Source organism: Peromyscus leucopus, chromosome 1, assembly GCF_004664715.2.
Source record: "Peromyscus leucopus breed LL Stock chromosome 1, UCI_PerLeu_2.1, whole genome shotgun sequence".
Taxonomy (NCBI): domain Eukaryota; kingdom Metazoa; phylum Chordata; class Mammalia; order Rodentia; family Cricetidae; genus Peromyscus; species Peromyscus leucopus.
In genome coordinates, this window is record NC_051063.1 from 56,752,083 (window position 1) to 56,768,694 (window position 16,612).

Below are 16,612 nucleotides of genomic sequence, written 5' to 3' on the forward strand. Positions count from 1 at the left end.
CAGGAAGACCAGAACTGTGAGACCAAATTGTGCTACATCACTGTTTCAAAGTTGTGGGGCAGAGGGCCTATGGATGCAGCTCCGCTGGCAGAATGCCCAGCGGGCATTAAACCCTGGGTTTGATCTCAGTTACTGCATAACTGGGCAGCCAGCACTAACCTGGGTGTGATGGTGCACACCCGCAATCCCAACACTCAAGTGTAGGCAGAGGATCATAAACTCAAGATGAGCATGTTTTAATCCCAGCACGTGGGAGGCAGCGACAGGCCTGGATTCCAAGGCCAACTTGGTTTACACAGCCAGTTCCAGGCCAGCTAGAGCCACATAATAAAACCGTTTTTAAAAACAAAGCCTGAGCAACTAAGATGGCTTAGTAGATAAAGGTGCTTGCCTGACCAGAGTTGGATCCTTGGGACCTACACCGTGGAGGGAAAACGGACTTCTTCAAATTGTTCTGACCTCCAAATGTGTACATGAGACAAACTAGCCTCTGAACCGTCCTAAAAGGTAATTTTATATTTTTATTAGTTTTATCCTTTTTCTGTTGTTTTTGTAGACAGGGTTTCTCTGTGTAGCTTTGCGCCTTTCCTGGATCTCGCTCCGTAGACCAGGCTGGCCTCGAACTCACAGAAATCTGCCTGCCTCTGCCTCCTGAGTGCTGGGATTAAAGGCGTGCGCCACCACCGCCTGGCTATTTTATTAGTTTTAATATTTTGTAAATTCGTTTTTCTGCCTATGGGTGTTTTTTCCTGTATGTCTCGCACCATGTGTGCAGTACCTGCAGAGGCCAGAAGAGGGCATCTTAGCCCCTGGAACTGCAGTTAGAGGCTATTACCAGCCACCTGTGAATGCTGGGAATTAAACCCACCATCCTCTGGAAGAGTAATCAGTACTCTTAAGTACTGAGCCAAGTCCCCATGATCTTTAACCTCCCCTTCTCCCCCTCCAGGAACTCAGAGATCCACCTGCCTATGCTTCCCAAGTGCTAGGATTAAAGGCGTGTTTTTTAAAAACCTAAAAACTGAGGGTGGTGGTACAGGCCTTTAAACCTAGCACTTTGGGAGGTATAAGCAGGTGGATCTCTGTGAGTTCAAGGCCAGCCTGGTTTACACAGTGAGTTCCAGAAGACCAAGGGCTACATAGTAACACCCTGTCTCAATAAAATTTAAGTCTAAAAACAAATACATCTTGAGGTCAAAAAGTAGCCCCTTAGGCCTTCCTGGAAAGACCTAAGACACTGATTCTGATCCATGTGTGCAGAGGTTCTCAGAAGTGAAAGGCACCATCTTCATTGCTGAGGGAGGAGGAGGAAAAAGAAGGCCTGGCATCAGAGCTGCCTCTTCTGGCCCTGCCTTTCCTCAGGAGCCAAAGCAGGTAACCATCAGGACACTTTTTTTTTTTGGTTTTGTTTTGGAGACAGGGTTTCTCTGTGTAGATTTGGTGCCTGTCCTGGAACTCACTTTGTAGACCAGGCTGGCCTTGAATTCAGAGATCTGCCTGGCTCTGCCTCCCTAGTGCTGGGATTAAAGGTGTGCACCACTGCCCAGCTCCAGGACAATATTTTTTAAAAACACTCAAGACACAGACCCAAGCTGGGTTTTATTGAAATGCCAGGAGCAGGCACATGTCAAGGTAGTCAGGGAAGGGATGTTGGTGATGCAGGCTATGAGTTTGCAGGGAGGAGCAGGCCCTACGTCCATGACCCTGCATCCTCTCTTGGCCCGAGTATCTAGGCCCCAACAGCATGCTCAGTCCTTGTAGGTCCCTGCCACCCGGGCTAGGATGGCTCCAAGGGCAGGGACTGGAAGCACTAAGTGTTCTCCCTTAGGAGGGAGGAGAGGAAAGGGAGATGCAGGGTGAGTATAGTAGGGACAGAGGTGGCCAGGGCAGGCTTTCTTGAGTATCTGCACCCAAGCTGTGGTCCTGGGCAGTGGCAGGGAGCAGCATCAAAGAGGGCAGCTGAGGGCCCGGCCCTCAGGGAGCCGAAGCCCCCAGCCCGTGGGGGCTGGAGTCAACCCAGCAGAGAGAGAAGTTCAAAGGGACTGAGTACAGGCAGTTCCCAAGTCAATTAGTCCTCAGAGCTAGGGAGCTTGGCCTTCTCGGGACAAAGAAGAAAAAGAAAGAAGGATCCATCCCCGGCAGGGGCGCAAAAGGTGGTCTCTCCCACGTGGCCCCTCTAGGTCAGTTCTACATTGTTGGCACGGTCCAGCACTCGAGAGCCACGGGCATTGCCTCCAAGCTGGAAACGGCTCTCATAGAGAGTGGGGCAAAGGTGCCAGCGGTTGGCTCGGTAGATGCCCAGGTAGGTGTAGACATCAGGTTTGTAAGTGAGCAAGCACTTAATGCCGGCAGCACGGATGGCAGAGTCTGCCTCCAGCACACCCAAGCGGTCCGTGAAGTCGTCCGTGTAAACACAGATGACCTGGCGCCCACCCTCCTTGGCCCGTGGGCTCACCTTGGCCACCTGAAGACGGCCTTCAACTACAGCCCTGGCAATGCCAGCCCAGGCATGGTCCAGCTTAAAGCCAGGTGCCAGGTGAATCAGCCACTTGCCAGAGAGCACATGGTGGGTGATGGCCAGCTGGCGCAGGGTACCCGGTGTGATGGGCCGCCCACTGGTCTGCAGCGCCTCCCAGGCTGCCTGCAGCCCTTGAACATCCCCTGAGTTGGGGGTGTAACCCTGCCCATAGGCTGCAATCCAACCCACAGGTTCAGAGTTGGGTGAACCTGGGTCCCCATAGCGAGTAACTTGAGATGGTGGGTACTTGGCCAACCAGGCATCCAGCTCTGAGGCAGGTGTAGTTCGGGCGTCAAATACCAGCCAGGGGTCCATGTCGGCTGCCATGGCCTCTGCAGCCAGGTGCTCAGCAGTGAAGCCATCCTCACGGCCACCTGGAGAGTCCTCCTCTTCCAGCTCCTCATTTGGTTCCATCCTGTCGTGAGGGAACTGAGTCAGAGGAGGTTTGAGAAAGTAAATATCAAGTGCTGGGTCCTAGAGCGTGCCAGGCACCGCGGTAAACTGTGTGGCCGTGGGCAAGACTTAACGTCTGTGCCTCAGTTGCCTCATCTTTACAATGGGATAACAACTGATCCTGTCTAGATCTGTCTTTAGAATAAAATGCCTGAGGTCAAATCGCTATTGTTAGTATTACTTTCACTGCTTACAAACAAGGAAATTGAAACTCTGAGAAAAGGGACTTGCCCAAGGTCACGCCTGTAGTAAACGGAACAGCTGAAGCGTGAACTGGCACAGGACTCCGCCACACCTCCTGACTGGAGACCCGCAGGTAGCACGGCACTGCCTTTTAAGGGAGTGTAGGCGAAACGCACGCTTGCCGCCCCTACGGGGCGGCTGGGGGCGGCTAGGCCTCCCCGATCCTCTATTTGGGGCACACTTAAAGACCGAGACACTGAGGCCTAAAGCGGGCAGAGGCCCGTCCGGAGTCAACGGGCGGCGTCCAGACTCGAACCTCATCCGGACAGAGCCTGCAGCAGGCCAGGCCCCCGTCCTACCACACCCGCCGCCATTAGTGCCCACAGCCTAAGGGCTGCCCCGGCCCCGGGGCTGCCCCTCTCGCCGCCCCGCAGTCACCTTCGGCCTTCGCTCCGTTCCACGCCAACCCAACTTCGGGCCCGGCTCCGTTCCTGCCCGGGGTCCGCGCCGCCACCCCCGCCGCGTCCCGCCCCGGCCACGGCCGCCGCCGCCGCCGCCATCTTAGGGTCCCGCCACCTCAACAACAACTTTATAGACAAACGCAATCACGGGGCGGGGCCAGAGGCGGAACCAGCCGGTTTGGGGGCGGGGGCTGCAGGGGAAGGGGCGGGGCCGGCGCGAGATTCCTGGGCGGGGCCGGCCTGCAGGGGGCGGGGCTAACGTTCGTACTTCAAGTTTGGGGGCGGGTGGGAGTGGCGGGCCGATCCCTGAGAAGGACGCGCAGCGCCCCAGAGGCTCCCAAAGCCGAGCCTCGGGGTTAGGGGAGCTGCTCGTCGGCGGGCGGCGCTAGGACCCTGCGGGTAGCGGCGGGGGCGGAGCAGGCGGCAGCAGGACCCGGGGGAACCGCGGCGGGCCGGCGGCGAACAGGGCCCGGAGCCGGGAGGCTGCGGGCGGCGGCGGCGCTGGGCCCGGCGCGGCGGCAGAGGCCCCGAGATGCCAAGCAAGAAGAAGAAGTACAACGCGCGGTTTCCGCCGGTGAGCACGTGGCCGAGCTGGGCCTCAGCGGGTCGGGCTCCCGGGAGGCTCGGGCCCAGGTCCTGCCGGTGTGGGGGGGGCGGGTGCCTTTAGGTGTCCGCGGCCTGACGCCCCGCCCCCTTCCATGCCCTAGTGGCTCGGCGCCTCCCGCCCCCTTCTCTCGGGAGACCCCCTGGCTGCCCCCAGCCCGCCTGCAGGGACGCGGGCCCCGGCGTCCGAGCTCTGCCTCCTTCCTTCGGCAGGCGCGGATCAAGAAGATCATGCAGACGGACGAGGAGATTGGGAAGGTGGCGGCCGCTGTGCCTGTCATCATCTGTATCCTTCTGGGGGCCTGGCGGGGCTGAGGGGCGTGGGGCGGGACTTCGGCACTCCCCCTTCCGATTCTCCTTGACGCCCCTCAGCCCGGGCGCTTGAGCTCTTCCTGGAGTCTCTGTTGAAGAAGGCTTGCCAGGTGACCCAGTCTCGAAATGCCAAAACCATGACCACGTCCCACCTGTGAGTGGCTGCAGAGCTGGGGCGGGCGTCTGATGAGGCCGCGTCCTGACGGGGCAGTGGTGGGAGTCTGAGGGAGTTCGAGCCAGTTGGGTGGGTTTGGGCCGAGGTAGGAGGGATTAGGTGTTCCAGGTGGAGGGAATAACTACAGCCAAGCCCTCGAGGCCGGGTGGAAGTGGGGAGGGGTGTTTCTCATCTCCCAGAATCATGACACACAAAAGCTGTGTTCTGTCCTTCCGTAAGTGTTCCCTTTGAACGCCTTCCTCTCCCGCTTCTTCCAGGAAGCAGTGCATTGAGCTGGAGCAGCAATTTGACTTCTTGAAAGACTTGGTGGCATCCGTGCCTGACATGCAGGGGGATGGGGAGGATAACCACATGGATGGGGACAAGGGTCCTCGAAGGTGGGTAGCAAGGACCAGGTATCTCTGTGGGAAAGGCCAAGGCCACAGGGTTGGGGGTGGCTGGGGGGTGAACAGGAGGAGGGAGTCCTCTGGGCAGATGGACTGTACCTTCCCGAAGGGGCCGGAAGCCGGGCAGCAGTGGAAGGAAGAATGGAGGCACCGGAAGCAAAGGCAAAGACAAGAAGCTGTCTGGGACAGACTCAGAACAGGAGGTGAGTGAGGCCAGCGCCCTGATGGGCCGCGCTGCCTGGAGGCCCGCGCTTACCCTTATCTACGATCTCTTGTACCTCTGTCTCCATGTGTAAATTCTGACAGGCCTGTCTCTGCTCCCCCAGGGGTCTGGGCTTCCCAGTGCTGGGCCCAGGCCTTCCCCCTTTAACCCTGACCCTTGGTGTGCTCTAGGATGAGTCTGAGGACACAGACACTGACGGGGAAGAAGAGGTACCACAGCCTCCACCCCAAGCCAGCCACCCCCCTACCCACTTTCAGAGGTATGCAGCCCAGGGGCACCAGATGGGGCATGCCAAACTCCTCAGAGCCAGTTTGACTTCCCTAGCTGCTTGGTGGTGGTGGTGGTTGGTGGTGACTGACTTAGGGAGTGGGAGGGGACCTTGACCACAAGAGACTGTCCTAGTTGGCGAGAGAACCTGGACAGTACTCTGGGGCCCTTCTCTGCTAGGGGGCCTTGTACCACGTCTGCCTCTGGAGGAGGGCAGGAGGGCCTGTGGGTGGGCAGGGCACAGTACCATGCGCTGATTTTCTCCGTTTTCTGTCCTGCAGCCCTCCACCCCCCTTCATGCCCTTCACCTCTCCTCTGCCCTTGCCCCCTGCGCCCCCTGGCCCCTCAGCACCCGAGGCAGAGGATGAAGAAGACTATGACTCCTAGCGCCCACTGCCCCTTACCCCAGGCCATGTACCCCTTTAGTTAGTATTAGCTGCTCTGGGGAGAAAACAAAGATGGAATTGTTCTTAAATTTATTAAAAAAAAAAAAAAGAAAGAAAGAAAGAAAAAGAAAGAGGATTTTGGTTTCTTTTCAGTCTGTGTCCTGGGATTTATGGCTGCATTCTTTATTTATTTATGTTTTCTTCGAGACAAGGTTTCTGTGTGTAACAGTCCTGGCTGTCCCTGAACTCACTCTGTAGACCAGGCTATCCACTTGCCTCTGCCTCCCAAGTGGTGGGATTAAAGACATGTGTCCCCACTGCCCACCTACTTACCTCCCCACATGGAGGCGGGGAAGGGCAGTGGACCAGCCAGTGACTGGGTGGAAAGGGGAGTCTGGGGTACTGTCCGGAGCACTGAGGAGAGGAAGATGGTCTAGGAATGGAGCTACCACGTGCTGGAAGTGCTGCAGGTTAACCCCATGTGCTGTGGGACCTTGGGCAGCCTTCTGCCCTTCTCTGGGCTGCTGAGAAGGGACAGATGGGATCAGTACTGAGACTGGGCCTTGAAAACTCTGGAGCGCTCCAGTCAGCGCAGTGAAGGACAGGGAGGAAAGACGGCTCGCAGGGCTGTGAGCAGCTGTGAGCCGAGCAGTCCGCGCACCTGTTTCTGAGCAGGCTGGGCGGCTTCAGTGCCAAAGGCAGAGCGCATCTTCAAGGAGGAGACGGTGGCCATGTGGGGTTCCTGAAGGTCTGTCGGAACAAGCTCGCTGGCTTCTTCCAAGTGGAGAGAGTCAGGGGGTCTGGGGGACATGCTGGGGGTGGGAGAGGAGGAGGATGGTGGCTCCAGTAGGGGAGGCCCAGGCCTGTTTGACCTTAGGCTTGCAGACAGACTGCAGAGGGCTGAGGGAGGGTATTGGTAAGCACCTCTTAGTGTTTGCTTTGGCTCTTTGGCAAGGGTGGGACCCTTTCCTAGCTGAGGGGTATGAGAGAAAAAGACAAGATTTGGTTTGAAGATCTCAAGTTTGCCTCTGATGAATTTGGGGTGCTCTTGAGGTCACTGAAGAATGTGGGTTGGTCACGTTGACATGGACGTCTAGAGACAGGTGTATGAACTTGGACCAAGGGAAGGCCACCAGACAAGAGCTGCCACACCCTGAGCTATCTATACAAATGGTCTGGTGGAAGGAGAGGACAGTTGTCACACTTGGGACAAGGAAGTATCCCCAAGAGGGGAGTCTTTGCACACCTGCTTTGGAGCTATTGAGGGAGAGGAGCGCTGAGGCCATGCTGGGCCTGAGAAGGGACTAGAAGAAAGCAGGGTATGTTTACTTTTTCTCTGTAAAATGTATGCGTATGGGTGCATAAAATATAATGCCTGCATTGTGCACTACATGTGTGCCTGGCATGAACAGAGGCCAGAAGAGGGCACTGAATCCCCTGGAACTAGTTTCAGATGGTTGCCAGCCACCTTGTGGGTCCTGGGAGTCTGAACCCTGGTCATTTGAAAAGGAATGCTGAGCCATGTCTCCAGCCCCCTGCTTTTTAAGATGGCAAAAGGTGCCAGGCGGTGGTGGCGCACACCTTTAGTCCCAGCACTCGGGAGGCAGAGGCAGGCGGATCTCTGTGAGTTCGAGGCCAGCCTGGTCTACAAAGTGAGTTCCAGGAAAGGCGCAAAGCTACACAGAGAAACCCTGTCTCCAAAAACCAAAAAACAAAACAAAACAAAACAAAAAGATGGCAAAGGTGTGGAGTGGGATGAGAGGCCCTTGCCTAACGCTCACAAAACCTTGAGTGAGATCTCTGGCACTGCAAAAAAGACTTTGAAAAGCAGGATGCAAAGTCACCTGTGCCGTGTGAGGGAAGACAGGCCAGGATGGGGTTTAGGGAAAATGGCTGGGTGCTGGGACAGACCTTCAAGGGTGCTGTCCTCCTTTCCTCCACTCCCACTTTGGATATAGTGCTGTGACTCCTCCAGCCCAGCCTGAGGTGTGGGCACCTGACCCCACTTCTGGAATTGAATGGGCATGAACAGGCATGGTGCAGCCTGGTCAGTCGGTGCCATATTCTGGCTATGGTGACTGCTCTCGGCACACCTGAGCTGGTGAGGCTGATAGAAGGGGAACTGGGAGCTGCTGGGAACTTTGCCCACTCCCGGGGTTGAGAATGAGAATGGTGCAGCCACTGGAGCCTGAGGACATTGGATCACCTCAGTCAGTCCCATCAGGTGCCTGGTATGCCTGTATTTCCTAGTCACATGAGCCATACCTCCAATACCTGAAGGAACCTGGGTGGCATGGGGGCTGTGTAGCATGGGTAGGGTGTGGTTCATAGGAACATTGTTTTTTAGTTGCAGACGGGGACAAACCCAGGAAAGGCAAACACATGGGGCACCATAGCAAAGGCCATGCCTAGCGCAAGAGACTCTAAGAGCTGTGGAGTAGAATCCATCCAAGTAGTGGATTCTGGGCTGGAGAGATGGTTCAGCAGTTAAGAACACTGATGCTCTTGTAGATGACCCAGGTTCAGTTCCCAGAACCCACCTGGCAGCTCACAACCATCTGTAACTTCAGTTCCAGGAGACCCAGTGGCCTCTTGCAATACACACACATGTTCATACATACATGCAGGCAAACGTACACATAAAATAAAAATGTTAGGGGGCTGGAGAGATGGCTCAGCAGTTAACACTGATTGCTCTTCCAGAGGACCTGAGTTCAATTCCCAGCACCCACATAGTGGCTTACAACTGTCTGTAACTGCAGTTCCAGGGGATCTGACACCCTCAGACAGACATGTGCAGCCAAAACATCAATGCAAATAAAATAAAAATAAATTATTTTTAAAAAAGTTAAATAAATGGGTTCTGGGGCCAAGTGTGGTGGCACCTATAATCTCAATAGAGGCAGGAGGATCTCAAGTTTGAGGCTGGCCTGGGCAGCATAGTGCAGTTCTGTCTCCCAAGAACAAAAAGATCAGTTCTGAGCTCAGGATTCATAGAATGATGGGAAGACAGAGAAACCAGGGTGCTGGGGAAAACCCTTGCTGCTGCTAGGAAAAAGACCTAGGGAAACACCGGTCCCTGCGAGACGGTGCCTGCCAGTTCCGCCCCTTTGTTCTGGGACTGTCAGCACCTTAAGGTCCAGAACTGGAGCCTCTAGAGCCAGGTCCTGGGCTCACACCTGCACTCACTAGTCTTGGACAAGCTCTGCAGCTTCTCTGCCTTGGTTTTTCACCGGTGGTGTGGGACTCGTTGTTATCTGTGTTAGATGTGTGTACTACACCAGTTATCCCTGTACATGGGGGAACAATACAACAGAGCACCAAATACCCAAATACAGAGTTTGCCCTTATCTGGCCTCTGTGGGTACATAGGTATATGTGCATCCTGGCCCATAAATCTGTGTCCAGTGTGGTGGTGCACACCTGTAATCCTAGCATTCTGGAGGCAGAGGCCGGCAGATTTCTGATTTTGAGGCAATCCTGTCTTACATAGTGAGTTCCAGGTCAGCCAGAAACACACAGGCCCTGTCTCAAAAATACAAAACAACAAAGAAATTTCTAAAAAAAGAAAGAAAAAAAAAAAAAGAACCTAAGAATCTATCTGTGCCGCAGTGAGTGTTCTAAATGGTGGTGATTCTGCAAACAAAATGTTCTTGGAGCTTGAAAAGGAGAGGCAGATGACAACGTCCAGGAATAGCATGTCAGATGGTGACTTGTATTGTAGGGACATAGGAGTGGGGGTGCCCAGGGCAGGAAGAGGGTGACCTAGCATTCTGCACCAGCATGGGGGCAACTTGAATAAGGTAAGATTTGAGTAGAAACCCTGGCAAGTAGGGAGTGAGCAGACCGCTCTGTGGGGAAGGCTGGGAGGGAAGGAGTCCGTATGTGGTATAGCTCGGTTCCCCTTTCCTCTTCCAGCTTCCACTTCCTTAGCCACAGCCCAGAGTTTGACTTGGTCCCCTCTCGGCTGACGGGTATCCCTAGGCAACTGGCAGTCCCTGCTGGCCCAGCCTTGTAGAGAGGGGAAGTCTTGGTGGTGGGACACTTGGTAGAGAGGGGAAGTCTTGGTGGTGGGACACTTGTAGCACGTCTACCTAGGGTACTGCTTGACATGGCCTCCGAGGCCAGGGACGGGGCAGAGGAAGGAATATTGGGAGTCTGAGTGACCGTCCTTGAACATCTCTTCCAAGCCTGGATGATGGTTCCCTTCTCCTCCCTCCAAATCCACTGTTGGCTGTGTGCCCTTCAGAGCCATCCTCCAGGGAAAGTGTCCCCACTGTCCCCAGCTCACGGAAGTGAGTGAGCACCGAGTTTTCCCTTTGGCGGAGTTGCAGATGGGGGTTGCCCACATACTCATGCGGTGGACCAGCGTGTGTGGAATAGAGCGGGCACTGTCCCAGAACCAGAGCCATGTCCTTCCTGGAGCAGGAAACAGAGCTGCGGCACACAGAAGTGGCCGAGTGTGCACTCTTCTGGGCTAGGGGTATGTGTCCCGTGGAGGAAAGGGACCATGGTTCTGGCACTCTCCTAAGGGTTGGTCTCACTGCTCCTTGGTGCAGGATCCTTGGTGACAGTAGGTCTGGATTTCCTCAGCGTCTCCTTATAGTTGAGTGTGTTGGCCCCTGTGGCTTCCCCCTCCTGTTGTAAGGTGAGCTATCTTTATATTCTCAAAGAAGCTTTTCCTATTGTGTGGGGGTATTCATGTATGTGCAAATGTTTATATATATTTTTAAACTAAATTGTACCTGGCTCCTAGCCAGAGCACATACATAAAAAAAAAAAAAAAAAAAAAATCCCACCCCCTGGTTAACCTGGAACTCTCTCTGTAGTCCAGGCTAGCCTTGAACACACACACACACAGAGGTCTGCCTGCCTCTGCCTTCCAAGTACTGGGGTTAAAGGTATGTGCCTCCATGTCCTACTCAAATGTTATTTAATTAAAAAATGAATTTGTAGGAGTGTTTTGCCTACATGTTTGACTTGGCACCGTGTGCATGCAATGCTCACAGAGGTCAGAAGAGGGCGCTGGGTCTGCTGGAAGTGGAGTCAGTAGATGGGATGGTTGTGAGTTCTTATGTGGACACTGGGACTCTAACCCAGGTCCTCTGGAAGAGCCGCCAGTGCTGCTAACTGCTGAGCCACCACTCCAGTCCCTCAAATGTCATTTTTTAAAAACTGAATAATCACTGGGCATGGTGGCACGCACCTGATCTCTGTGAATTCTGGTCTACATAGTGAGTTCCAGGATAACCAGGGCTGTGCATAGTGAGACCCTGCCTCAACAAACAAATAAAACAAGCACTAGGCAGAGAGTTGCAAGAACAAAGTCAGACAAGGACTGGAGAGATGGCTCAGCATCCAGCTAAGAGCATTGGATCTTTTCCTAGAGAACTCGGGTTTGATTCCCAGCACCCACATGTCAGTTCACAGCCATCCACTTCCAGGGGATCCAATGCCCTCTTCCGGCTTCTTCAGGTACCAGGCATACATGTGATACACAGACATACGTGCAGGCAACACCTATAGACATAAAAAGCAATTTTTTTTAAAAAAATTAAAGAAAGTAGGACAGATGGGCTGCTGTGAGAAATGGGTGAAGGGAAGTCTGGGGCCAGCAGGAGTATTTCTCTATGTAAAGCGGGATAGTAAGAGCCTCTCCTTTAGGGATGGATGCAGTTTGACACCTGAAGCTCCAGTCATGGAACCTGGCACACAGCAAACACCGATATCTCAAGTACCCCACAACCCCTGCAAGACCTCATTGTTGTTTTAAAATTAATGTGTGTGTTTTGCCTGTGTGAGTCTGTGCACCACTTGCTAGCTTGGTGAACTGCTGTGTGGGTGATGGGGATCAAACCTGGTTCCTCTGTCCTCTGTCCTCTGAAAGAGCAGCCAGGACTCTTATCCACTGAGCTGTCTCCCCAGTCTATTGTTTAGAATGAGTTAAACTGATTTAGCCTGGTTTGGTTTGGTTTGGTTTTTTGAGACAGGGTATCTCTACATAGCCCTGGCTATCCTGGAACTAACTCTGTAGACCAGGCTGGCCTTCGACTCAGAGATCCACCTGCCTCTGCCTCCTGAGTGCTGGGATTAAAGGTGTGCGCCATGCCCAGCCTTATCCTGTGGCCTTTTAGAATGAGTCACACTGACCTACCCTCCTATACAGACGAGTCCTCTGCATTATCTATCCTTTTCAATCACTTGTTCTATTGCTGAGTGCCTCCTTGGTGCACCTGTCCAGCTCCTGTGCCTAGAGCTGAATCAGGACGAAGCCCTGCTTGTCTGAAAGGTGGGCAGGACAGGGCTAATGAGCAGAGCTAAACAAATTAGCAACATGCCTGGTGTCAAGTACTGGGCAAGAAGAGACACCAGGATTGGAGTGAGAAAGAGACCTCTCAGCTCCACCTTTTCTGCTGGGGACCCAAGGAGGCTGTTGATGAAGGGCTCAAGTGCCAGTTCCTGGGGGTAAAGCAGTGGTCCCTGCTTCCAGCCACAGGGTCTCCCTTACCCAGTATCTACCTTGGATCTAGTGTTGGATTTGTCTTCCTTCCTGGTTTCTTAGACTTGTCTTCTATTCATACCACACTTTTCTTTCTTTTCTTTTTTTTTTTTTTTTTTTTTTTTTTTTTTTGTTTTTCGAGACAGGGTTTTTCTGCGTAGTTTTGCGCCTTTCCTGGAGCTCACTTGGTAGCCCAGGCTGGCCTCAAACTCACAGAGATCCGCCTGGCTCTGCCTCCCGAGTGCTAGGATTAAAGGCGTTCGCCACCACCGCCCGGCACCACACTTTAATTAAAACAGGTCTCAGTATGCAACACTGTCTGGCTTGGAACTTGCAGTGTTGACCGAGTTGGCCTCCACAGACATCTGCCGACCTCTGCCTGCCTCTGCCGACCTCTGCCTGCCTTTTGGCTATTGTACCACTCTGAACATCGCACTGGTAGAGTCTCCGCTTCTGATCTTTCGGTATCTATACATGCTGACGTGGAATTGGTAGCTAACATGGTGTGGTAGTTGGAATGGGAATGACTTAGTTACCAGCTGGTGGACTGTTTAGGAACAATTAGGAGGTATGGCCTTGTTGGAGGAGGTGTGTCACAAGGGATCCCATGCCAGGCCTGGTCTCGAACTCTCTCTGCTCGATGATCAGGATGTAAGCTCTCAGATCCTGCTCCAACACCAGCCCTGCCTGCCTCCTGCCACGCTCCCTGCCATGATGGCCAGGGACAAACCCTCTGAAACTGTGAGCAAGTCCCCAGTGAAATGCTTTCTTTTATGCCTTGGTCATGGTGTCTCTTCACTGTAAGAGAACAGTAACTAAGAAACATGGTAATTCTATATTTAATTAACTACTTAATTGTATTTTTTATGTGTATGAGTGTTTTTCCTGCATGTCTATGCAATAGGTGTGTGCTTTGGAGGTCAGAAGAGGACACTGGATCCACTGGAACTTGAGTTACAGAAGGCGGTGAGCCTCCATGTGCTGGCACCAAACCCAGGTCCTTTGCAAGGGCAGTGATTCTATCCACCTAGCCAACTCTCCAGTCCACCACCCCACCCACCCCCACTGCACACCCCCAATTTTTTTGAGACAGTGTCTCACATAGCTCAGGTTAGCTTCAAACTCACTATGTAGCCAAGGATGATGTTGAACTTCTGATGCTCCTGCCCAGCTCCTGAGTGCTGGGATTAAAGGCGTGAGCCACCACTGTTGGACTGATAACTGAAGCTATTACCAGGACTTTCAGATGGGAAAATGTAAAGTATGTCATCTGATATGCTTTTGTGTTTGTTACAAGATTGTTTGGCTATCCTGGGTCCTTTGAGTTTCCATATGAATTTTAAGGTCAGTTTATCAAGACTCTGTGTAGCTTTGCGCCTTTCCTAGAACTCACTTGGTAGCCCAGGCTGGCCTTGAACTCACAGAGATCCACCTGGCTCTGCCTCCCAAGTGCTGGGATTAAAGACGTGCGCCACCACTGCCTGGCGCCAGCTGAGATTTTGACAATGACTTAGCAGAACTGTTTTGTGGAGATTGCTACTCTCTGGGCTTGTTTCAGGGACAGATGCTTTTCCTTCTGGTTAAGAATTACACTTTTGCCTGCTCTGGTGGTACATGCCTTTAACCAGCACTCCATAGGCAGAGGCACGTGGATCTATGAGTTCGAGGCCAGCTTGGTCTATATAACAAGTTTCAGACCAGACAGGGCTGCATAGTGAAACCTTGTCTGAAAGCACCTGAGTTACTTGAAAAGGAGCAGTTTCTAAGCTGTGGAGCTGCTGGCAGGCTGTGCAGTGAGCTCCAGGTTTCTGGCTTTCATGAGTGGCCTCCCATGCTGGGGTAGGCTTTGTTAGTTCAGCTGGTTTTGACTCATTTCCGCTCCGGAACGTAGCCCCTGGCCCATATTGGTATCTGTACTTTGGCCTGTTGTTGATTCTCTACCTGGGGTGAGAAGACATTTCTTCAAATCTCCCTAGGAATAATGTCCTACAACAGCCCTGGGCCACACAAAGGCAGGCAGGAAGGAATACGTGTCATGGTGCACTTGGAAATCAGAAGACAACATGTATCTGTCCTCCTCTACCCTGTGGGTCCTTTGTCTTCCATGTGGGGATCAAAATCAGGCCATCAGGCTTAGCAGCAAGCACCCTTACCAACTGAGCCATCGAGTCAGCCCCTGTCACATCCCCCTCTGCCTTGCTAACATCTGTAACGGGCCTTCTGCATGACTTCTTAGAGAATGGACCTAGGGGACAAGTAAGGTTGCCAAGTTCCCTTTTAATCCTTGGCTTTGCCTTGACCTCTCAGTGTTTCTTGTCAGTCACTGCCCTCCTTTGGAGGGAGCCCTTACTTACCCAGCAGTCTTTGCTCTTTTTAGTTGCTCTTATTTTTTGTTTGTTTGTTTGTTTGTTTTTGAGATAGGGTCTCTCTACATAACCTTAAGTGTTCTAGAACTTCCTATATAGACCAGGCTGGCCTTGAACTCACAAAGGAGATCTGCCCACATGTGTCCCCAGATGCTGGGATTAAAATGTTGGGCACCTTACCCAGCCACAATCTTCGTTCGTGGTGGCCACTTCAACCTGTTGATCTCCATGGCCACGTCTCCCTGACCTCTCCTGACCCCTAAGCATCCTGACTTCTGTCCTCTTCTCTTCTCTCTCTGCACCTCTCATTCAAGGGTCTAATTGTCTCCCTGGCAAGTGTCTTCCCTGGACCCTCCCATGTAACTTCCCTTAGCAGTCAGTCTTGTGGTCACCTGAAGTCACTAAAGCCTGGGCTGGAGGGTAAGATGATAGAGGGAACCACCTAAAACACAAAATAAGGGCTAGGGAGATGGTTCAAAGGATAAAGTGCTTTCTGAGGAAATTCTGCTGATCTGAGTTGGATCCCCAGAACCCATATAAAGGTGTCAAGAGAGAACTGAGTCCACAAAGCTGTTTTGTGACCTCCACACACATGCTTTGGCAGTAGCCACCCCCATCATGCAATACAATAATAATAATAATAATAATAATAATAATAATAATAATAATAACAGAATAAATGAAAGAGCGATTTAAAAGAGAGTGCCTGGTTTTGACACAGTCAGATCTGACTTGACTCACTTTGTTTTGGGTTTTGCCTCACGGAATTTGATTTAGGATGACATAGTTGCTGCTCTCCTGGCCACTGGAGCCCCTACCACCAAGAGCGGGGGAAGCCAGTCTTCCGTGCCTTACCCTGCTCTCCTATGGCTGTGGGGCACACGGATGGAGGAGGAAAGTGGTGAGGAGTTGGCATGATTGGTGCTGGTAGTAGTCCCTCAGACGGTGGAGAAAAGCTCCTCCAACAGGGCCTTCAGAGACCGCTCAAGGGAGAGCAGAATGCAGCGTTCTTGCCGAGGACCTGGTTCAGTGTCGGTGTCCACATGGTGGCTCATAGCCATCCATAATTTCAGTTTCAGTGACTCAGTGACTCAGCGCCCTCTCTAGCCTCTCTGGGCACATGGTGCACAAACATACATTCGGACAAAATGCCCATACACATTTACAAAGTTAAAATAAAAATTAGGAAGCTGCTCCTGTCTGTGGGTGCTGCCTGGGCTTTCTGGGTCATCTTTACAGATCTCCCCACCTTCAGCTCCAACAAATGGCAGCACCTCTGTTTTGGCTACTCCGGCTTTCTTCCTTCTGACACACACACAGACCCACCCTATTGGGCTCCCGTGGCAGGGTCCATTTTCACGCTAGAGTGGGTCAGTTCCCACTGCTGGTCCATAGCCTGGCTGGAGGCCACCTGCACTGCTGGCCTCCCAGGGCCACCACCACTACAGTAAGCCTCTTGAGCCTCCTTGAAGCATTCAGTCCCAGATTTGGAATTAGGAGGCAATCCACCAGCATGGCAGGGTGACGTATATCATGAGTCCCAGCACCCAGCAGAGTCAGGTGGATCCCTGAGTTCAAGACCAGCCTGGTCTATAGAATGAGTTCCAGGCCAGCCAAGATTTTAAAAAACCTTTTTTTTTAAAAAAGGGGGTGAGGAGGGGGGAGGAGGAAGAGGGAAAGGAGGAGGAGGAGGGAGAAAAGAAGGAGAAGGAAGAGGAGGAGGAGGAGGCAATTCACTAGTGCAGGGCAGGCCTGGGATCTCATCAGGATGCCAGTTCTT

The 16,612-nt window shown here is 52.9% G+C and overlaps 2 protein-coding genes across 4 annotated transcripts; one reads left to right on the forward strand and one right to left on the reverse strand.

Moving 5' to 3' along the window:
• Positions 1-1,580: 1,580 nt before the first annotated feature.
• C1H11orf68 (chromosome 1 C11orf68 homolog) lies at positions 1,581-3,743 on the reverse strand. 2 transcript variants are annotated; one of them, XM_028892855.2, is made up of 2 exons: positions 3,593-3,743; positions 1,581-2,933 (listed from the first exon to the last, which is right to left on the reverse strand). In XM_028892855.2, exons 1-2 carry the CDS (start codon positions 3,712-3,714, stop codon positions 2,177-2,179), a joined length of 879 nt encoding a protein of 292 aa, XP_028748688.1. In that variant the 5' UTR covers positions 3,715-3,743; the 3' UTR covers positions 1,581-2,176. The 2 variants fall into 2 exon arrangements, with proteins under 2 accessions (XP_028748688.1, XP_028748689.1); XM_028892856.2 differs by having other exon boundaries at positions 1,581-2,947; positions 3,593-3,734.
• A 151-nt stretch (positions 3,744-3,894) lies between these two features.
• Positions 3,895-6,100, forward strand: Drap1 (DR1 associated protein 1). Of its 2 annotated transcripts, none has more exons than XM_028892813.2 (7): positions 3,895-4,189; positions 4,432-4,504; positions 4,591-4,684; positions 4,963-5,082; positions 5,180-5,294; positions 5,485-5,573; positions 5,863-6,100. In XM_028892813.2, exons 1-7 carry the CDS (start codon positions 4,148-4,150, stop codon positions 5,966-5,968), a joined length of 639 nt encoding a protein of 212 aa, XP_028748646.1. In that variant the 5' UTR covers positions 3,895-4,147; the 3' UTR covers positions 5,969-6,100. The 2 variants fall into 2 exon arrangements, with proteins under 2 accessions (XP_028748646.1, XP_028748647.1); XM_028892814.2 differs by having other exon boundaries at positions 5,201-5,294.
• The last annotated feature ends 10,512 nt before the right edge of the window (positions 6,101-16,612 follow it).